The 23620-nt window shown below is 31.1% G+C and overlaps 2 protein-coding genes across 10 annotated transcripts in view; one reads left to right on the top strand and one right to left on the bottom strand.

The window, feature by feature from the left end:
• The window catches only part of LOC122569527, a 353752-nt gene that overhangs the window by 78606 nt on the left and 251526 nt on the right, over positions 1-23620 (top strand). The window lies entirely within an intron of this gene.
• LOC122569524 (trichohyalin-like) overlaps positions 8754-23620 on the bottom strand; it is a 148948-nt gene continuing 134081 nt past the window's right edge. For 5 of the 6 annotated variants that reach the window (XM_043730683.1, XM_043730685.1, XM_043730682.1 and 2 more), the window contains 3 exons: positions 19952-22562; positions 16206-16368; positions 8754-11566 (listed from right to left, as the gene is read on the bottom strand). In XM_043730683.1, coding sequence (XP_043586618.1) covers positions 11297-11566; positions 16206-16368; positions 19952-22562 — 3044 coding nt within the window. In that variant the 3' untranslated portion in view covers positions 8754-11296. The remainder of the gene's footprint in view (positions 11567-16205; positions 16369-19951; positions 22563-23620) is intronic. The other variant, XM_043730688.1, reaches the window with a different exon arrangement.

Below are 23620 nucleotides of genomic sequence, written 5' to 3'. Positions count from 1 at the left end.
GAAAATTTGTATAAAAGAAAATTGTAAATCTTAATAGAATAATTGCTACAAAATTGAACTGTTATTTAATCTAGAAATATTTAAAAATATATTTCATTTAATGAAAGAAAACAATTCGAAATGTTCAATATATTAAAACTCAAAGAATACAAAACTTATATGAATATTTACACCTAAGTTGATAGTAATACTGCTAAAAATTTTCTTTGTTATATATTGTAAGGTTTGTGACAGGTATCAAATTGTTTATATTATGTTAGAAGGAAAATTTATGAATTTAAATGATCTATTTTCATACAATTATAATTCCTGATCAATTTTCAATTTTTACATAATTCTGGGATTTCTATTCTACTAATAAAATCTCTAAATATTTTACTTTCTTAATGTCATGATAGCTCTTGTATAATATTGCATTGTACTATAATAATTATATTATTTATTATTTAATATTGTATTAAGATTAAAGCAAGAAAGTCAATTGATTCTGTTAATAAATACATAATTAAAATCCTGAATACATTTGAATTTGATTTAGAAGGATTATAATCAGAATGTAACAAATCTACTAAAGTAGCAAGTGATTGGGTGGGTCAAAGGAAACAAATTCTTCTCTTTGAGTTGCCGGTCACGTTGCTTTTCAACAGGCAATGCCCATTTTATGTCCGGTGAGGCGCGAGATTATTCTACTCACTCGAGAAGAGATGATTTAAGAACTTACACACTGAGCACCTATCTGGGACCATTTTCGTGTTTTCTACTAAGCAGAAGAACAGTTAATTTTTAAAAAGCTATTTTTCCTCTCCGTGGGAAAACGGAAGAATATATTCTGCACGAAGTGCATACTGCATCTATAGTGAGTTCAGTTTACCTCGCAATGCTCAAATATCTCAAAAAATGTGAATGATAGCGAAAAAATGTTTCAAAGAAAAATTGTATGATATCGATGGAAGCCTTCGAAGCACCTTGTGAAGGTAATGTTAACATTTTTAAATGAAAACCTGCATATTCTGTTATATACTGACATTGAAACGTTCCCAAGATAGTACAATGTCTTGGAAAGTCTGTCTTTTGTATCATTCGCTATCAAGATATGGACATTCAAATTCGGTATACTGTCACAAATACCATTATCATATAAGCGAAGACACATAAAGATGTTTCTCATAAACCTACTACTGATATAGCATTGCCTGAATACAAAATCGCAACTTTCTAATGCTTCCAAAACAGTTCGTCAGTTTAGATAATTTCTTTCAATGCTTTATTAAACTCTTTTTTTTTAATTCCTTTCAATCGCATCGACTTCTTCATCATTAGAGACAAAATTAATACTGTTTTAGATTGAAATCAAATTTTAAACTATAGACCAAGAACTTTGAGGAATTTGCATTTCATTCGTATAATATGTAGTTGATTGCCAATGGTTGATTTTCGCAGAAGGTGCGGTGAAGGTGAGTCTGTGAGTGATTTTGGTGTAACCAGTCCTTAACTGGGACATTACAAACATTAATTGACATTTGGTGTTTGGTAGAAGTCATATTATTTCTTTTTCTTACAATTCAGATTTTATTCCTTTTATTTTTCTTTTATTGCTTTCTTACATGGTCGATAAAGTTCTTGCAGGGAAATGCAGCTGATAGTGTAGTGTTTCATTTTATATAACTATGAAGTTAAATTACGTGTTTTGACAGAATCAATATTTAAATACGATAAAATTTTACATGAATATTAAATTTTTTTACATTTATTAACATAATAAAGTATTATGCTATTCACATGAAAAAGCCATTAGTCTTGCAGAGACTTTAATTTCAATCTCACGAAATGGTAATCTAATTATTGGGGCCATTTGTTGACTCTGGTTACTGTACATATAATGATCCTGTCACAATTTTGTTATTGTTTGAAAGACTACGTAAGTTGATGAACTTACATTCATGTTGAATGATTGAATGTAAATGGCTCTTTCTGATTATTTATTTACGTGTACCTGTGAGTCATGTACACATTGCTATACTTTCTTTACTTTTTCATATCTCTATTCTGATACTCTCATGCTTTATGAGACAAAATGTTCCATACTTCGCTGTAATTGGAACCTAATTGTACGAGTCATAATATAACTCTGATTTCTATTAACTTAATCGGATTGTCTTTTAGCCAAAAACTTCTATAATTGCGAAATTAAAAATTAATACAGCCTGGATTTCATCAGCCTCGGTTGTGGAAAAAGAATGCGTCAAAACTTGAGGGTGTTATAAATTAAGTCCTCTCCCGCATGGTGTGTGAGCCAGCGGGCGCCAACGTTTTGCGACTGCTCGACGCCGAGTATTTTTGAAATAAAACCACGCGAGTTTGTCGTTTCCGAATCTACAGAACGTGCTATAAACGCGACTGCTTTGAATTCGCTTTTAGTATTTTCTTACAGATTGACGATCCAAATAGCGAGATAATTTGTCTTCTGCAGTTAATAGGCTAAAATTCCAGTGTATATTATACAATTTTCTTCAGTATGTTACAGAGTAATACAGGTTATATGACTACTACATAGTGATTCTATATGATATTCTATGTTAAATTTATTATTATTTATTTTTAGTCCGTGCCTTTCAGCTTTGGACGAACTTTCGATTTACATTTCTTACATTTATTGTATTGCACTCCTTAGCATATTCTTATCTCTAGTTGCTAAAACTAATGACTACAAACTATTGCAACTTATGACTACACATTATTGTCCTTTGGTCTTTTGCCTCCTTGCTGTGCTACCTTCTTGTCCTTCCTCCCCGTCTTGTATTGCCTTTGCCCTTCTCTTCTCTATTATTGCTTTCAATTCCATTAATCCTTCTCCAGTCTCATTCAGTGTCTTTTCCATGTCTTTTGATCCTCCCGTTATTTCGCATTCTTCTATTACATGTCTCAGGTCCTCTTCTTCCCTTCCACATAATCTGCACCTTTTTTCTCCCTGTTACGTTTATTAAAAACTCTAAAAAAATATATCGTTTCTTATTGTATCATAAAATGGATTGTGAATTTGTATGCGTTTATAGGAAATTTTAAGGTTCCAAAAGTTGCATAGACTGCATACAAAATGCAAAACTAAATATGTAAAAGAGTATTTATTCTAAAATTCAGTAGGTGTAATAAATCTTTGTTTAAGTATTATTTTTTTAGTAGTGTTTATAAAAATATGAATTTACATAAACATTCGCAATGTAGTCATAAAATTCGTCTAACAGCAAACTCCGACAATTTTCACTGTAGTAAAAAGTGTATACTCATAATTATATTCATTAACTTGCATACAGAGAATTATTTGATCCATTCTACCAATTCTTTTTAATGCTTTTTGATACCTTTTTTTAAATGTGTTCAAATGTCTAAAAATTCATCTACTATAAATTATTCAGATCAGAATAAATTCCTTTTATAAATATTCCTGAAATATAATCTAGTAATACTTATCGAATTCAGTAATTACCATGGAAATTCAATAAGGCTAGTTTAGTTCAATGACTGACAACTTTTCGTTTTATGTGTAATTCAAAATCAAACTCTACACAATGGTAATTAATAAGCAGAAGCATTCTCATGTTGAAACAATACAAAATTTGTTACCTCATTACCGAAGTTACGGAACTTCCTTTATCTCTCTTCAGAGCACTGTAAATAAAAAGATTAATGTTGTATCTTAATAATGTATCTTAATAATAACTAATAATTTTAATAGGGTAATTTTAGTAGGGTAATAAATGTCTACAATTGAGTACTTTATACTTAAGCACGTTGTAATACTGAAAATAAGATACCTTCAAAATCAACCATTTTTACATAAATAATTTAATATATCTTTATAGAAAATTATTAATTGCATTAATTAATACTCCTTCTAGTATTGTTTTAACACACGGGATATAGAATATGTTGAGGTTATTAGATGTTTAATGAGAGAGACGCGTGGATAAATTATAAGGTAGAAAAATATATTTTAAATATGGAAGTGAAAAGTACAAGAACGAAATAGTAATATGAGCTGGTCCAGATCCGCACGCTAGCAGTGTTACTCTATAACTGAAAAACCCCGAAGCCAACGTCGCCTGTCGACTGTTTATGGTCTGCCTTCGTCGCAGTCTTTTGCCTATACGCTGTCGATGGCTTCGGTGCTTTAGAAAGCTAAAAAGACCAGATGTAGAGTTTTCTTAAAAGTGGTGACCTTCAACAGAATATAAAAAAGTTCTGATAAAAAATGTATTATTGTTTTGACACATGAGATAGAATATAAAAAAAGTTCTGATAAAAAATTAAATAACACAAAGCATCACGAGTAAATTTAATTAACTTTAGACAACGTATAATGTTTAAAGTTTTGTGAGTCACTTGTCCTCCACAAAGGATATAACCTAACAAACACGAAGATGGTACCCCGCTGGGGGTAGCCACCCACACGATAATCAAACAGCTAAAAAATTTCACCAAATGTCCAAATTGGACAAATTTTGAATTGAAATTATTAAATAAAAAAAAAAGACCTGTTGTCCGAAATGTTCGTGCCGATTTTCGGTAGGTGGCGTTAAAACAAGCCATATATTCTGAAATGTAATATCTATGTACAATGTATGTAATCTAAATATAAAGGTGTATATATTCTAAAAGGTAATATTTCAGAAACCTTTAGAAAAAAGTTAGGATACATTATTTCTTATTAGTTTTATGTACTCTTAAATATGAAAGGAAACAAAGTGCTCTATAGGCACTTGGTGCTTCTCTTTTACCAGAAAGATAGAAATACCATACAAGCAGCAAACAAGATATGCGCTGTTTATGGTGACGATGGTATAACTGAAAAAACTGCGCGGGTTTGCTACGTTTAAAGTTGATGATTTCAATCTTCAATGAAGATTAAGAACGCCCGGGTAAGCCCTCCGCCACTGATGAAGATCGGTGTTGCGAATTCTCAACTAAGTGACGGCAACTGATCGGTTGATATCGCAAACCGTGAACGCTATTAACGCTCAAGGTGGAGGTACATTAGAGATACAGAGTACTGTTACGTTTAGTTGATTTATTTGCACTGTTTAGTATAACACGAAGAGTAAGACTGTCTGATAAGAGTAAGACTGTTTGAAGGCTAGTTGAAGGATTGGTCCCTTGAAGCGCCTGGTCCTTATATGCTAACTCTTAATCCAGGGGGTGTCCTTCTCACCATGGTTTCTGTGAGGTGGGAATCCATTCTTTCCAATCTTGTAACTGTGTACCCTCATGGGCGCATCTCCTCTGGTGTTGCTGATTGATACCAGATACTCACTTTATACCCATCAAGCACTTAGGATGTCAATTAGCCTCTTGATGAGGTCCGTATTGTAAAGTTTACAATTTGGGCGGTAGGAAATTCGGATTTTTCCAAAAAAGGCAGATGTGCTGTCCGAGTCATAAACTGACGACCACTCCAAATCCCGAACAATCGGGTCAAAGTACTGATCGAGAATAACCCACGCTATACGACACGTGAATTAGCAGAAATAAGATATGAAAATCCACCATCCACGAGCATTTTGTGAAGCTTGGCTATATAAACCGTTTTGATGTATGCGTTCTCCATGATTTATCGGAATAAAATCACGTTTCCATTTGCGGCTTGTTCTATAAACGCAATGAGAAGACACCATTCTTCAAGCAAATAGTGGCGGGGGATGAAAAATAGATTATTTATAATAATGTTGAGCGGGGAAGATCTTGAGGAAAGCGGAATGAATCACCTTTAACCATACCAAAAGCCGGTCTTCGTTCGAAGAATGTCATGCTTTGTGTTTGATGGGACTGAAAAGGATCTCTGTATTATGAACTTCTACCAAACAACCAGACGATAAATTTGGAAAAGTATTGCTTGTAATTAGTCGAATTTAAGACAGTAATTGAACAGAAACGTCCAGAACTAGTGAATCGGAAGACGTCGTGTTTCATCAAGACAATGCGCGGCCTCATATCTTTTTGACTACTCGACAAAAACTGTTGGAACTTGGTTGGAATATGCTACCCCATGCACCGTATTCATCAGACATGTAGCCTCACATTTTCACCTATTTAGGTCATTACAAAATTCCCTTAATAGCAAAAGCTTTAACTCTTTGCTCAATATGAGAAATCATATTGAAAAGTTTTTTGCCGAAAAAACAAAAGGAGGTTTTGGAAGGATGGAATATTCAAGTTGCGTGGAAGATGAAGAAAGGTTGTTAAAACAAAATGGCACCTATATAATTCAATAAATGTGTATCGAAATTTAAGTATGCTGAGTTTGAATTTTCCTTAAAAATCGGAACGAACTTTCTGAACAAACCAAAATACTATCCCAAAATACCATTTAAGGGATAAATTAAAAAATATTTATATATATTTAAATACGAAATTCTGTAACATGAATCATCCTGTGAATTGGTGTAAGGCGTAAAAATAAGAAATTACATTAAATTGAGTTAGACATTCATATTTATAAAGAATTATATTATAAAGTTAAATGTTAAATATGTTACAGCGAGCTAAGAATCTCTATAATCTTCACACCAGTTCAAACACGTATTGTTACATATTCCTCTTTGCAACGTGTCATGTAGAAAAATATCGATCTTATCGTTGCTAGCGCTCTAAAATATTAATCAGAACAAGAAATATTAATATTCGCTTAACCATCTACAGTTGCAATCAACTAAAGTATCCTGACGCTATTGTCGCGTAATACATTAGCAAAATCTATTATATTGTATTTCCTTTGGGCGAACAACTGCATACTGTACATATACACACATATGAAGAGTAAGGAAAAAAACAAGGAAAATTGTTGAGAATAATCGATTATTAATACAGTAGAACCTCGATTATTGGAACATTGATTAATGAAAAATTAGAAGATAGTTTCTTGTAAGAAAGAATAGAAAAAAAGCATCGGAACTGAAGGAAATTATTACATTTTTATTCCAATGTTTTTATCTCGTCTGTGTTTGTTTGGTATTAATGTGTATAAAATAGTTCGAAATAGATAATCTTTTCTCATATGAAAATAAAATTATGCTTCTTCTGTAGTTTTACTTCATAGGTGAAGAAACAAGAGGAACGATGAATTTAGCTATGCATATAAAATTTACCTACGATAGAAATAACAAAAATAAGTAAAAATAATTATTTTGAAATATTTAAATTTATTCTTGTAGTTGAACACTGCAGAGTATTGGAACAAAATAAAAATGTCACTTTATACTGTTATTAAAATATGTTATTCGATACTATAGGCAGCAATTGTATTAATGTTTAATATTAATTATGATTAATATTAATTATTTTCCGTTCATATTTTTCCGATACTTTGAAGTTCACTACTGAGGAAATATAGATAAAGTAAATATAAATAAAGATAAAATTCATACTCTAATCGAGGTACTGCATATTTTAGAAAAATATTGTTGTGCATAAAATTTACAACAGAAACTTTTCAAAGAAGAAGAGAATATAAACAATTTTGCTCCTACTCGATTAATATAAACAAATAAACAAGACTAAACATATAAAGATAATAATTCATTGTGTATCATGTTTTTCTTTTATCTTTGAAATAGCAACAGTACTGCACTTCTTCAGTGTGACGTCTCACTTATAATTACTGGGCACCAGATGTGTAACTAATAATATATAATAATATATGATAACCACTATCATATTGAGTTGCCAAAACAAATATCTGCTTAAATTTAATCTTTTTAATTGTTTTCATAAGAATTTGAATTTGCATAAATATTCGTAGCCTAATAATGAATCTACATAATTCTCTAATCTCATTTGTCACAAAATGCATTATATGTATATCGGAAGACTATTAAACAAATAGTTTTGCAAACCTCATTATTCTCTTTACTCTTCATATACCTTTCAGTATTTCCATTCGTTTCGAAAGAGCTTTGATTCGCTATAATACTCGTGCATGTTCGGTTATATTATACAGATAAATATGTTACTATGCTATAGCAAATTAAGAGCCTATCTATTATATCACATGTAAGAAAGCTGCGATAATATAGCTCGACGACTACGTACAAGAGGAAAAAAGCAAAGGACTTAATAACTTTACGTTCGTTAAACGAGAAGCGAATATGCTTAATTGCGCGTGCGTCTACTATGCGAACAGATGTCGCATTTTTCTTCCCTCTTTCCCTCTCTCTTTCCTCTCTCTTTTCTCTCTTCTTTTTCTCTCTCATTCATACATTCACTCTATCTCTCATACTTTCTTTATATCTATATTTTTACATGCTAACCGACTCGGCACTGAAATTGGCGATTGTCCAATTCTAAACGATCAGTTACTCTCTGTTGAATATTGGCTCCCTCTCGAAATTGTATCGCGTTCTGTAAAGCATAGCGATTCCTGTTTCGTTTGATCCTTCTGTGGCGAGTCTGGAAACGATTTAATGGTCCCAGTATTGCTTATTTCGCATAAAACGTTAATTCGCTGAACGAGGTATTTTCATTAACCCATTAAAGACCAATGTTGCATTACTGCAACGTTTCATTTGACATTCTCTTTATGTTATCAAATTATCAAAATTATCAAAAGACATTGTAGCTCGAAAAGAAAATTCCAAGGATTCCCTTAATATATTTTTCTTCACTATTTTAATAAATAAATAATCTTATAAAACGTAATTTTATAGAATGCAACAAGATCGATGTATTTAGAATATTATTATTAAGTTTTATAAAGATCATGATAAATAATAATGAGAGTATATTATATTCATACAGATATAGATTATATAATTGTAAAATATATTATATAATTCGTTTCAGCTATGATTCAAAATTTCTTGGATTTATAAAGTTTAACATTGTCTTACTGAAAAAGGAAACCTGTTTTATTAACGAATTTTTTATGTTTCTCCCTAATTCTCTTTAGTATCTAACTAAGGGCAGTATTTTTGGGAATATTTTATTATTTGATAGAATTTCATAATAAAAACGCTGCAAATTTTTCGAACCGAATATTTCTCCTTCCATATGGATTCTACAATTTTATGAAAAGTCATAATTCATAATTTCATTTTATGAAATTCATGTATTTTGTATCACTATGATAAAGAAATATTTATGTCAATTATAAAAATCCTTTTTCTACCTCCGATTTGAGTAATGGGTTTCTGTAATATATTGTATCTATTACTTTAATATATTCTTTGTGTAATTCTCTTGATAGCACAAAGATTTACTTTATATGCACATCTGGTTACTAGTAATGTTGCGCTTACTCAACTTTCATATATTATTTAATTTTTTGATCTTCAATGGGTTACGAAACTTTTCATTGCTTTCGTTAGATCTGTTAAGTATCCCCAGCAAATACTCCAACGCTATGTCCTATAATTAAAAATCTCTGAAGATTTTGTTTTTAATTTTTAATTGCGAGAAAAATTTCTAAGTGGCGTTCGAAACTCTATATAGATGTTTCAAGTTTTGTCCGCAAAACGAAGTAATGAGGAGAGAAAAATGTCATATAAACATAGATGTTCATGAAAGCTTCATTAAAAAATTATTAAAGAAATATAAAATAACAATCGACTGACTGCCTGTTTGATAAAAAAGAGAAACAGATTAGTGATATTCATGTACTTGATATTTTCACTAATTCTAAATAAAAATGCAAAAACAAAATTTTTTACATTGACAATTTTTTCTAATTTTCTCTAAATTTCAGTCAATGCATTATGAATTCTATACATTAATTTTTGAATTAATTCTACTAATTACTAATTCTCATCATAGAAAATATGTTTTTAAATTCCATATAAGTAGAATTATATATATAATCTGATCTACTGATTTTGGGTTAGGTTGATGGCAAGAGTAATGTTCGATTAATTACCAGATTTAAACAATTAAAGGAAAATTGGTTATTACTTTGTATTTCAGTTATAACTTTTTAATAAATATTTATGAGCTATAGATTCTATAAAACTTTTTACTTAGTTTTTCTTATAGAATATATTATATAGATTTGTTTCGTTTAGAAACCTGGGGCATCCTTATTTCTCTCTTTGCTTTTACATTTTGCGTTTGGAGCTTTTGCAAAGAATCATTTGTACCTAATACAATATTATACTATTTTTTGTTATTAAACTTAACTTGGAACAATTGCAATACTCAGAAAATATTTGAAGTGATTGCAACCATCGCAAAATTTCTGATCCATCGATTTCGCAAGAACACAGTGCACGGTTTCGAAACTCTTGGCGCATTTGTTCGCTTTGTTATATTTAAAAAGGCTATCATGCATCGTTAACGACGATCTAAAGAAGCGAGTAGAAAAATACCGAATCTATAATATAACTATATTATAGATAGGATTTACGATCTAAGAATACGAGAACAAAGAAGAACAGGCTCTTCTTGCAATGTGCTACGAGTTATTTCACATTGAATAATTGAGTGGATCGAAGAAGCTGAATATTCTAATATAATTATAAACATAAATTTTGTATATATTCATATATTTGATAGAAGTGTATATTGGTGTATATGTTAATGCACATTGAACATGTCAACATATTTGACAAACTTAAGAAATATGAAATTGTCAATTTGGTCAAATGAAATAAAATAATTTGTTTTTTTTTTATGAAGGTACCTTTGTAAAATTAAATTGTCATGTCAACAGATTTGGAGGAAGTTTTATATCATTAAAAATTTGAAAAACAGTTCGGTATAATCGACGATATTTTGTTTTACTATAATTATAATTGCAATTAATTATAATAAAATATTCTGTAGATTCAGTTTTAAAAATTCTCAAATTTTCTAACAGTAATAATCATCTAAATGTTCAACTCAAACTTATTTCCACAAAATTTCTTTATCCACTATTTTCATTTGCAGGTATAAACGTAAATCTAGACTAGGAAGAACAAACTTTATTTTATACAAAATATCCTACGTATTGAATTTATCATGGACTTCCTAAGCCAATGGTATTGCAAAAGAACTAAAATGAAAGGAAATATATCTATTATCAATTAAAGATAAAATATCTATAATTATCGATATACCTATTATTTACCAACTATTAAGATTTCCATCAATAGGATTTTTTTACATAATTAATCCTGCATATAAAGTTGTTATTAATTATTCGATCCACTCACAGTAATTCCCTTCAGTTTCTTAAAAAACTAGAGACAATTTCTTGTAATCGATGCTCAAAAGATATTTGGATAAAATAAAACCTTGGAACTTGGTACATTCCATATTCCACGTGTTTCCATTAATAAAAATCCTCTTCCTCGAGCTGAGCGTAAAAGTTCGCCACCTGCTGCTTAGCGGCTTGTATAATGGAAACTTTGCATGGGTTAGGGTCCCAGTTAATACCCGGACAACCCATGGATTCGAAACAGGTAACTAGACGATTGGTTTTCGATGGACAGCATTGAACAACCGCCCAAACACAGGGAGAAGGACTTTGTGCAGGTGGCTGTCGAGTTGGTGGTGCTGGAAAGTTTGGCACTTTCACCCCTTCGTGATACGGATCAAGTCGCTGTAAAGAAATAGAAATCTCAAGTAGATTTATATACTGAATATATTACTTATCAGACTGCGGATTTTTATACATTCATCAAAAATTTAAAGGGGCAAAAATGCATAGAATGCATATAGTATACAAAAAATATATAAAATTTTCAAAATATACTACTCGTTATTATATTATCGTTATTGTAGGAAAGACAAATCTTTGTATAGATTATGTTTATTTATTCGTATTCATAAAAGTGGAGATTTGAATATAAATAAAATACGCTTTCGTAGCATGAAAAGATGTATAAAAAAATATGCAGAAATATATTAAGTGCCTAGTCAAGTAGAGTACTCGTTATAATTTATAGTAGAAAGCACGAATCTCTATTTAAGTCTTATTTCTTTAATTGTGTCTATAAAAATATAAATTTGCATAAAAATCCGTACTCTGACCATCAATAATGTTTTAATTTGAATTATATCGAATTTAAATCTTGAATTTTAATAAAAATCGAGGATGTTTGGTGGGAATAAAAAAGATTTTCATTGTGGATAATAATTAGTGGTAACCAAAAAACATTCGCCACAGATAATGGTTATCGGTAAAAGTAATTTCTGTCACCAACACTGTTTGTCAATAAATAAAAAGAAGTTTCAGTATCGATAATGATTATTCGCATCTAAAAATAATTTCTATCATCGATATAGGTTATTACAGGTAAGTCAAAAATAAACGACTATTTATAACGATTATTCATAGCCGAAATCATTTAAACTAAGATATGAATTCTTATATTATATTTTAATTTCTTATATTCTTTTAGTTTGGGTTATAATAGCTACGCTGCTATACTGTTTTTGTTAGGTAGATTCATATATTTTTTTATTTTATGAGCCGAACTATTTCTGTTGAAAACTGTTCCGCATTATCCTATTTAATATCGATATAATCAATATAGAATATATGGATAAAATTAGCTTTAAGTAGAATAAAACTGTAGATTATGAAAGTGATATTTTGATTCATGATTACTCATTGGTACTTACTCATTGTTAAGACTTTGACGTGTTTATATCAGCGGATTGTTTCGTAATTTACTAATCGGCAATTAAAAATATAATTAAAATGGAAATATTGTGCAATTAATAAAACAGAAGTACATATAAAGTTATATTTCGCATCCAGTAGTTAAACATATTGAAACAATAAATTTAGCTATATTCAGACATATATAGTATAAGAAGAGAAAACTGTATAAATTATAATCACTCTCCGTTAATATATCTTGGGTTGTTCTTATATTTGTATAATTACTTATTCTTACCGATAACTCTGCATACTTTTGATATAATAATACAATAAGTTACGTGAATGTGTTTACTTTCAACTATATAATTGACCATGGAAATTAATCTTCTAAACATATGAATTAATCCATTAAATTTTTTACGGGAATGTAGTAGATAAAAATAATGTTTCTAATACATTGCTCTTATAAATTATTATAGTTTTATATAATTTTAGCCCCACTGCACATTAAATAAAACAAGTAATTTTAAAGGATGTAACGAGCAATTTTTTGTGGGAATGTAGTAGATAAAAATAATGTTTCTAATACATTGCTCTTATAAATTATTATAATTTTATATAATTTTAGCCCCACTGCACATTAAATAAAACAAGTAATTTTAAAGGATATAACGAACAATTTTAATATAGAAATTAGAGATATAATATTGTATTTCTTCATCATCTATGTCATCTATGTTAACAATTTCGACAAATATTTACAAAAAACGGGGTTACTCACGATTTCGATACTTCCTTAATATGTTGTCAAAATTACCACCCTGAATTGTGTGGTGAAGGTTTTAATGCGGAGTATGTATAGTATATGTATAATACAGTATGTATGGTATAATCAAATACGTGGGCGTGGGACGGGTCTGACCCTTATACATTAAATTTAGATTTGGATTAGCTTAGACTTTTTTCTGGATGGGAATGCTTTTGTCCACGCTTTTACTTCATAATAGACATCATTTTATAACAAAGAAATTAAATACAACGTTCGAATACAATGATCTTTCAGTATTGATTATGAGTCAGCTTTTCTGTTCAAATGTCATAAGAAGTTAATTTTGTTGGAGTCATAAGAAACATCAATAGCACAGGTTTCAATAAGGAAAATAGATAAGAGCGATTTACTATACACTTTACCAAATGCAAATGGTGCTCGAAAAATTATATACCTTTTAATAAACGTTTTTTGGAAAATATCTTTTTCAATAAAAGGCAAATACCGATTAATATCTTTAGAACACTACTCAAGGTGATGACCTTGACAAGATGCTAAAAGATTATCGAAATCGAAAATGGTTCCATTTTGGAAATAGTACCATTTTTATTAACCAATCTAATAAACCATTTCTATTAAGAGAATTTATGTACTTAGAAAGAAAATGCCCATTCATATAAATAGTATACACCTCTTCCGAGCGAAATCTTAGTTATACATATATGTTATTATACATTACGTACATTACATTATATACGTTACAAGAAAAACTTTATATCCGTGCAATGTAATATTCTTTTAATTCTTTATTGATAATGAATAATTTCAGTGCTTAATTTATAATTAACACGTAATTAATTGCCACCGTTATAACAATTGGGGGAATACAAATATTCTACTATACATTAGTACTTGCATGGAAGCCATATTCGGTGCGGAATTACTCCACGTTTAACGATAGCAAGCTCCCATTACCAATCGATATCAACGATAATGATGCTCGTTTCGAAAGCCTACATATGTAGATATTAGATATGCAGATATTAGATATAACAGAAATGTACTGTTCCGGTTTCATTTCTCCGAAAACGACATGTTACAGAATTTTCGTGAAGTTATGAAAACTGGATTTTGAATTAAACTTTTATGAACATGATTGTACCTGGAAATTATTTGCGCGTGAATTCGCAGAAATTCTCCCTTAAAAGCAACAGCTTATCATTTGATATATATTCGTTAATTCCATTAAAAATGAAGGTTACATGTGAAAAATATAGTAATGATTTTCTAATTTCGCTATTTGACGAATTAAAAATATACACAGTTTAATATGAAATAGTTAAACTAAATAGATGAAAATAAGTGATAAGTACATGATGTTTTATAATTAATAAGTAGTTGTAGCTTAATGAATATCAGTCTGCATAACTAACTAATGTTATTAATATCTTTAAATGTTCAATAGAATGATACAAAGCAGATGTTAGTGCCAAAATCATAGAACAAGATGTTTTTGTTATAAATCTGTTCTAATCGCCTACATCCTTCAAATATAACAGAACATTTCTATTGATATTCTCAGGTACTCATAAATATAATTTCTATAATTAAGAAATTTCATTTTTCACTCAATTTTATTAAATTAAAAATTATATATAATATTCATATGTAATGGATAAAATATTAAATAAAACATTGCTAAAATTACATTTCCACTACATTCTCGTCTCATAATTGTGTAAAAAATTGATATCAATTTTGATTCAAATATAACATAATATATCAATAAATATATTAATACAACATTCAATAATATCATTTTTGTCAATATTAAATTTATTCTTAGACAAAACATTCATTTATAGTTCACAATTTAGAAAATTATCTACAAATTCATAATATTTAACTATAAAATTAACCTGTACAGATTAACAAAATATGTAGAGGATATCTACATGTGACGATTATAGATATTAAAACGCTGAAAGAAGTTCATATATAGACATTTCGTGTGAGGTTTATCTTTCAAGTTTTTTACTAAAAACTAGTTAATAAAACAACTGACGAACCTCCCTCTATCTCACTCATGTTTTATATATCTCACTGTAAGATCCACGAATCAAAACAAATGACAATAGGATATCGGCTGCTTGTAACTTAAAAGTTAGCCGTAAACAATATTTTTGTAAATTTTTTCATTATTTTGATGCCTAGAATAGACACCAAATGTTACGTTCCTCGTGTGTTTTATAACAGCCTACATAAATAAAATTTTGAACCTGAAATAAATCTTCAATCTGTCGCTTTAGTATTACCTAACAATACCTAAATATTTAAGATATATAAAGCTAGTGAGTTTCGTGCATTAAAATTTATTTCCTAATGTCTATTAGAAAAATTCGCGCGAAACCCGTATTTTCATTAAATTAACACGACATTTGGCAACCGTTCCATATTTTACTAATTTTCAAAATATCGCTAATTGTCTACAGAGAAAATATTTTAAAGTTTCCTAGTAAAATTAATTAGTTAGCAAAAAAATGTATTATCTCCTTATTTATTACTATTATGTCTTTAACTATTATTTTACCTGTTCATCAAAAGTAGAAATCGGCTTTACTTTTTTTCATTGGTTATTTTGGATAAAATGTACATGAAAATGAAATGGATCGTCCGCGATACACATCCAAGGAATGTCTAAATTCGTCTTTATGGACATATGTCATACATGTACGAGCGCGGCAGGATAATACAGAACAATTATCGAAAGTCGAGGATCGGAACGGCTTGATTCGAAAGCTTGGAACAATCGCGCGCTGGAACGTTTGAATTGGAACACATTTGTAGAAAGAGAAGGCTCACCATGTCGATATCGAAACCCGTTCTCGATAACACGTTAGGTACCACGGGTTGGACTATTATGCTTGCGCTCACAGGCAACGCGTTCAGCCTAGCCTCTTCCTGCCGTCTCCGATGCTCTTTCATGACCCTGTCGCGTTCCTCCTTCTCCCTTGCTTCCTTTGCTCTGTGTAGGATAAAGAGACACGTTATATTATCAACATAGACCGAAAGAGGAAGCTCATTGTGCACGGTGCGACCGGCCTGTTTGTTTCATTAACGTCGCTCGACTTGCAGCGCGTTAACTTACAGCCTACTAGCATGTTTCGTACGGACGAAATTTTGAGACAGTATTCTCCTTGAATATTTATCTTGTCGGTAGTCGCAGCCGCGACGACACGCAATGAATCTTACGAGACGCAATAACTGCCGCGAAATTGTGTCATCTTTTCAAGCTGCTATCCTTCAAAACCAATCTCGATGCATGTAAGTGATGCCACGTCGCGTTGTTGCAATTTTATTGCACATTTTACGTTTTCTTTATGTTTGCAGTAAAGGAGATATTCGTGTGTGTTTTATCGCTAGAAATATAAAGTTATTGAATTGTACAGTATCGGTGGTGCGAAATTGCAACGGCGCACAGTGATTTAAACTGTTAACTGGGGAAAATAAAGTCATTCGAATTGCAAATCTCTTGGCCGCATTAATTCTTTTACTTAGAGATTCCTTATCTCTATATATATGGTTGAATTTCTGTTTGGAAATAAATTACATCATATTTACATTCGTAAATACTAAAATCACCAGCTAAATTAATTTGTCTTTATTACTTTTTAATTTCATAATTAAATGGTTATTTAACTCGAAAAAGGTCATCAGATTTTATGCCAACTAACTTCGTTTGCTTGAGATTCAGATGTTTGATATGAGACGCTTGTTCGATAGATCATTATCTATTTAAATTACTTTTATTTCAATAATACATAAATCGTTACTTTTATTTAAATAACTTTCAAAGATAAATAGAAACATTCTAATAAAAAATCCTTAATGATGTAGAAATTTAAAGCAATAAGGAATGGAAGATGTAGTAGAAAATGATTCAAATTATGATATTTTCGCAATTAAACAGCCATTTTAAAACTTCCCACGATGTGACATCGCGTGTTCATCTGCCATTAATTATAAATTCTAAGTAGCATACAGACAGAACGGAATCCGATCACTGTATTCTACTAATTGACTGACTACCATCGAACTGTATTTCAGTAACTAAGTTATGTTGTCAAGTTATTTTAAGCTAATTACATTTAATATGCAATGATTTCCTTTGCTATTAGTAAGACATTAATTTTAGGTTTCAGACTTTTGCAATATTTATCAGGTAAGATATTTGTGGCTTCTCAAGCATCGATCGTGTTTTGAAACTTTCATTCAGATCTGTCTTGAAGAAATGAACCGGGGTGTTCGAGAAATGCCGGAACAAAGCGCAACGTACTATTAAAAACACAATCGAAATCTGATAAATTAACATATATCGGGACATTAATTCTTTCAGGAACGATGATACTAACCTTACAACATTATTATACAATTATTACATTTCAATGGATATATGTATATTTATAGCATTTATATGCTAATTAATTAGATCCAAGTATATTAAATTTCGTATCAATGATACTTTCGAATGATAAAGATGTTATATGTACTATAAAAATGTAGAACCTAATGGAAAAATGTTTCATTGGAAAATAAGGATATGTGCAAATGCTTTATATAACCATTTATGTAAGCAATGTTGCTGTATGCAAGTATATAAAAAAAGTGTTTGATTTAATTATTGAAATTAATAAAATATAATATTACTATAATTAATAATATTTAATATAATTAATAACATTAATATATTAATTAGTAAAATACAAGATGACAAGAAAAAACAGATGTAATGATTTTTTATACTGGTAATGTTATAATATTTCTTAGTATCTATATACAAAGGAGTTAAATTAAAAAAAGGAGAATGTACATATTCTTTGCATTTCTTAATGTGCATATCTCAATTTAACCCATTTAATGACTAAAGAATTCAGAATTTGCATATACAGTGTATTTTCCTGATCTGTTATAAACCACTTTACGCACGCGAGATTGTTTGCAAGAGTTCTAAGCAAATAGCAAATACTACTGCGTGTTGTGTTAGGTCGTTACCATAATGGATAATGGGACGATTGTTGAGGTGCAGATATTATTGTGTTCTATGTTGCATTAGAAATTAGAAAATTGTTTTATCGTCCACACTGGTAATTTTGCAAATTGTTATTGAATATTTCATTTTCAACTATGATTAACTTATGAATGCAATGTAAATATATTAAATCGAGTAATAAGTTTTTTCGTGTGTGTTTTGAAGGACGTGGATATGATACATCATAAATTATACCTGGAAAGAATATCGATTTAAAACTTTTAGATTTTAAAAATAATGGTAAATCGACTTGTAATTTAATTTACATTAAAGTATTAATATAGCATAGTGTGTATATGAAAATGTTATTGATTAATTTTAAGAGGAATTGAGCTAAAGATGTCTGTAAAATGTCCGTGTAATATTTTCTTACTATATTCATATTGGTAGTTTTGTCTAAAAATAAGTTTTATCTAGAATTTATTATGAATTAAATTTAGATAAATTAGGATCTCCATAAAAGCTGGATTAGTTATTACGAAGAAAATATTTGCACCAAAAATTATTTCATAGAAAAATTATGTATCTTGTAATTATAAATATAAAATGTATACATAGTAACAAAGATAGTCATAAATGACTGTTATATTAAAAATCGTAGATGTGGACTTGGTTACATTGTTAAAGCTACAATAAAAGTGATAGCAAGACAACTATTTTAGCAGGAAGAATGATATATGACGACGAAAACATTTTGAAACTTAAGTTTTAAAGGCTATAGGGTGGCATAAATATTAGCAAGAGGACCAATGTGATCCGCGAGTTGTGTCTGTGGTATTTATCGCTTAGGAAAATCTATTGCGTCACAAAATATTCTTGATAGAGCTTAGTAACTCAGAATGTGATGTTTATAAAGACAATAAATTAGGACGTATCTTATTTTCCGCACTATGTGTGAATATCAAAGCTGAATGAAGATTAAAGCTACAAAATAATTTATTTTGAATTTTTTAAAATTTAAAAGAGGTTTTATATATATGAACCCTTAACTCTACATATATAATATAAATTCTATATCTATAATAAAAGTCTAGAAGAGAATTTTTAATTTTTGCGAATTTATCTATATCTAAATATGTTATTCCATATTTCTATTTTTGTCTGATGTGTAATTTTGACTTGAGTTTATTTCACATACTTATTAATTCCATTTATTGTTAGATTTCTAGTATCAATATTTAAAATTGTTTCTCAAAGTTTTACTTGATTATCTTAGTTATTTGTCTGAACAGAATGATTATAACATAATAGTTAAAGATTTCAATCAAGATCAAAAACAAAAATCACAAAAGTCCACCGGAATCAAAAATATTTCTAATAATATTAATTAATTATACTAAATTCGCTAATGTGATCATACTTAATGAAATAATTCTTATAAATGAGGTCGGATGTCCTAATAAATAAACCTGTTGAATTAATACAATTTATCAATTCGTCATATTATAATCTAATACCTAATCGCTAAATTTCTGACTATCTTTCTCTTCGTTCATTTCATTACTTGATATTCTCTTACCTTCGCCTTTCAGCTTCCAGTTGCCTTTCCTCTTGCTCCTTTGTCTTTTGCTGTCTCTGTCTCTCCATAGCTCTCCTGGAGTCATCCAAAAGTAAATTGGCTGGAATAAGACTCGTGTCGTGTCTACTTCTATGCCCGTCGAATCGCCTACGATTCTCATGGCTTAGTCTTGTCCTTTCAGCTTGATTTCTTCTGATCTCCGCTTCCCGCAGCACTTTCGCATTTCTCTCCGCTTCTAACATTGTTGCTTCTTTCCTCCTTCGTTCCTCCTCGTATTTTCTCGATTGTATCCTTCTAACCTCTGCTTCTCGCCTCAAAGCTTCTTTCCTCAGCTGCTCTTGTTGCTGTCTCTGTCGTTCCTCTTCTTCCTCTTCGATCGTTCTAGTTGCTTTTCTTCTCGCATCATTGTAAGCTCGTGGATCGATATTTGTCGGTGCTAATGGACCATGATTTCTTCTCCCGGTCTCTGGACCTGGATATCTCGGCCGATTATATTGTCTAGCTTCTTCTAATTTCCTTCTATACTCCATCCAGATTTTATCAGATGATTCGTTCTCTTCCGGAACACGCACTGGTTGATTTCTTCGAATGTAATCCTGTAACTTACGTTCTTCTTCGAGTCTTCGTCGCTCCTCCTCCTGCTTCCATCTGTTCGCTTCTTCTCTTTGTCGATCTATTGATTTGTTTAAGTTGATTGGTCGATTACGTTGAATATATCCATCTAATTTTTGCTGATGTTCTTTTTCCTGTTGTTCTCTCATTCGTCTTTCTGTTTCTGGATCGTATAGTTTATTTGCGTTCGGACTATTTCGCGGAGAGTACAACAAATTAGATGGTTCGTTTCTGTCTTGCTGATGTCTTTTTCTCTGTTCTTCTTCCTCTTGTTTACGTTTCAACATCCACTCTCTTCTCCTTTCTTCTAAGCTTCTTCTATCCTGTTCTTGCTGTCTTCGCTTCATCTCTTCCACCCACCTATTCTGCTCTCTCCTACGTAATTCTTCTTTCTGTAATCTTCGTTGACGTTCTTCTTCTCTTAGACGATTTTCTTCTCGTCTTCTTATTTCTTCTGCTTGCTGTCGTTCTCTTTCTCTTTCCCCATCGTAAGTAGGAGTCTGTGTCGGAGACTCGTCGTATCTTCTACGAGTTTCTAGTTCTTGCATTCGACGTTGTTCCTCCAATCGATTTCTTCTTGACTCTTCTTCCTGTAAACGTCGTCTTTGTTCTTCCTCCAGATGCCACCTGTTTGACTGCTGCAATCGCCATCTTCTTTCTTTTTCTTCTCTCTCTCTCTGCTCCAACATTTTCTCGTATCCGTTCCTGATATTTTCTATGTCAGAATTTGTTTGATTTTTGATATAATTTCGCCTCTGCGCTTCCTGCCGTCTTCTCCACTCCTCTTCTCTTCTTCTTCGTTCTTCTTCCTGTTTCCTCTTCTCCTCTTCTCTTTTTCTTTCCGCATAATTCAATTTTCGTCGCTGATTCACTGTCTGCAGCTCATCGCTAGTCGCTACCCCTTCGTCCTCTCCGAAACCCCAAAGACGTTTAGTACGTTTCCCGTTTTTGTTATCCAACTGTTCAACGTCAGAATCTTCGAACCACAATATCTTACGACGATGATTATCTCTCAACGTCTCGTCAACGACGGACCTCGTCACACGGTAGTCGTCTCGCTTTCCTTTATTAAAATGCGAAACCTCGGCAGTCACCTTCTTTTCTTCCGTCTTTCGATTTTTTTGGTCATCCGACAAGATGGTCGACTCATTGCTCACGCTAGACTTGCCCAAGTCTCCGCGAACAGGTAATTTCTCAGTGCGTCCTTTGTCCTTGTGAAAATCCGAATGAATAGTCGCGTCCATGTCGCCTCTACTATGCTTGATCCTCTTCGTGGTAGTCTCCAATTTCTTTAGCTTTAGCAGCTCGTCCATCTCTTCATAGTCTTCCTCGCCAGACAGCTCATAGTCCAGGTTCAAGGATATCGGTGTTACATCCGCCCACGGATCCACCTCCTTTGGATTCTTATCTTTACCGGGGGAGTCTATCGATCTTTTCTCTCTGCTGTGATCAGGTGCCTCCAATCCCTCACAACCCACCTGTAACTCTGGCACTCCTCCTATGCTAAATGGGTCCGTATTTGCTGGGATCTCTGTACTAAAGTCATCGAACGAGTTGGACTGTTTGTGAAGTATATTCAAACTAGTAGCTTTGTACTCGGGCGTTTTAGACTTCCAATTCTCGTAGCTAGTCTTTTTAGGTGTTTTGCTTTTCCCTTTCGATGGGAATCTCGTAACAGGCGTGGGGCTCAACAGAGGCTTCACGCGGAATACGTCCAATTTGTATATTTCTACGGAGCCTGGTCCTTGATCTTGGAACGTGTCGTCGGCTACAAAAGGGTCCTCCAATTCGGACGGAGGAGACAGCTCACGCGGCGTTGATTCGAAATCTTTTGAGTCTCTACTATCAACTTTTTCATCCGTGAACTCTTGACCGGCAAAATTACGCGGCTGCTTATCTTCGACTAAAGGTGAAAAATGGTCACCGGCTCTATTCTTTGGTCGGCGGAGCAGTAAGTCATTTTTGAGATATTCGGTCCCGTGGGATTGTCTCTGGGAGCCTGGAATGTTGATATATGAGTAAACGAGGGTTATTGTGAAATGAGGTTACGTTTAGTCGTGGATAGTCTGGCTTGTGATCAGGTTAGTGGGGAAGTCTTGGCATTCTTAAATTTTGACATAACAGGTCTATTAAGCTACTTAATATAGGGTGTTGTAAATGTATGAATCTCATTTTGTAAATTAAATGTAACTTTAAAAGAGGAAAAACACGTAATGTGATATATGACAGTAACTTGAGACTTTAAGAAAAAATATATAGATAAATAAATAGAAGTGTATTTAAAGAAATAAATTCTCATATTCTTCTATAAGTATAAGCACAACTTGAACATTATAATAAATGAAGAATATTGGAGTTCTACTATATTTTAGTAATAAAAAATAGTCTATAAATGTGAATGCTCAAGTGTCTTATTTTTATACACAGTGATAAGATAAAGGGATTAAAAATTTGAATTAAAATTAAATTGAAAAATTAAATGATAGTCTTCAGATTCAAAGGAATAAGTGTTACTCTATATTTTCTGTCCTAATTTGTCCGTGTTAATTAAAAAGCATGAGAAGACAATTAATTGAGAAACAAATTATTTATATTTTTGAATATGTTAATTTTTAGATACATGCTTATTATTTTTCTATTCTATTCTATTTCTTCTATTTGGAAAATATTATCTACTTTTAAAGTTTTAAACCTTTTTCTCATTACTTTTTACACTATACACGATAGAGTGATAATAGTAGTACAATTCGATAAAATGTTATTGTATATGAAAAAATAAGACAAAGCAAAAGAAAAAAATGTTTCGTTCGAAACTCAGTTTTTTAGAAAATGGAATTTGAAATTTTGTCAAGTATACATGAACTTGGCTAATTATCGATTGAATATGAAGCAATTAGCGGGTTATTCTACATGCAAAAATAAGTAAAAATGTGGAATAAATTTGTTTCGTTTAAGGCTTCATTTTCAAGAAAATAGAGTTTGAACATGTCAGTTAAGAATTGGAATTTTTCGCGTATAATAAATTTTCAAATTTAATTTCCGCGAAGACAAAGTATC

The sequence above is a fragment of the Bombus pyrosoma genome, linkage group LG7 (assembly GCF_014825855.1).
Source record: "Bombus pyrosoma isolate SC7728 linkage group LG7, ASM1482585v1, whole genome shotgun sequence".
Classification (NCBI taxonomy): Eukaryota; Metazoa; Arthropoda; class Insecta; order Hymenoptera; family Apidae; genus Bombus; species Bombus pyrosoma.
The sequence above is the reverse complement of the archived record's forward strand: the minus strand, read 5'-3'. Positions and strand labels throughout refer to the sequence as shown.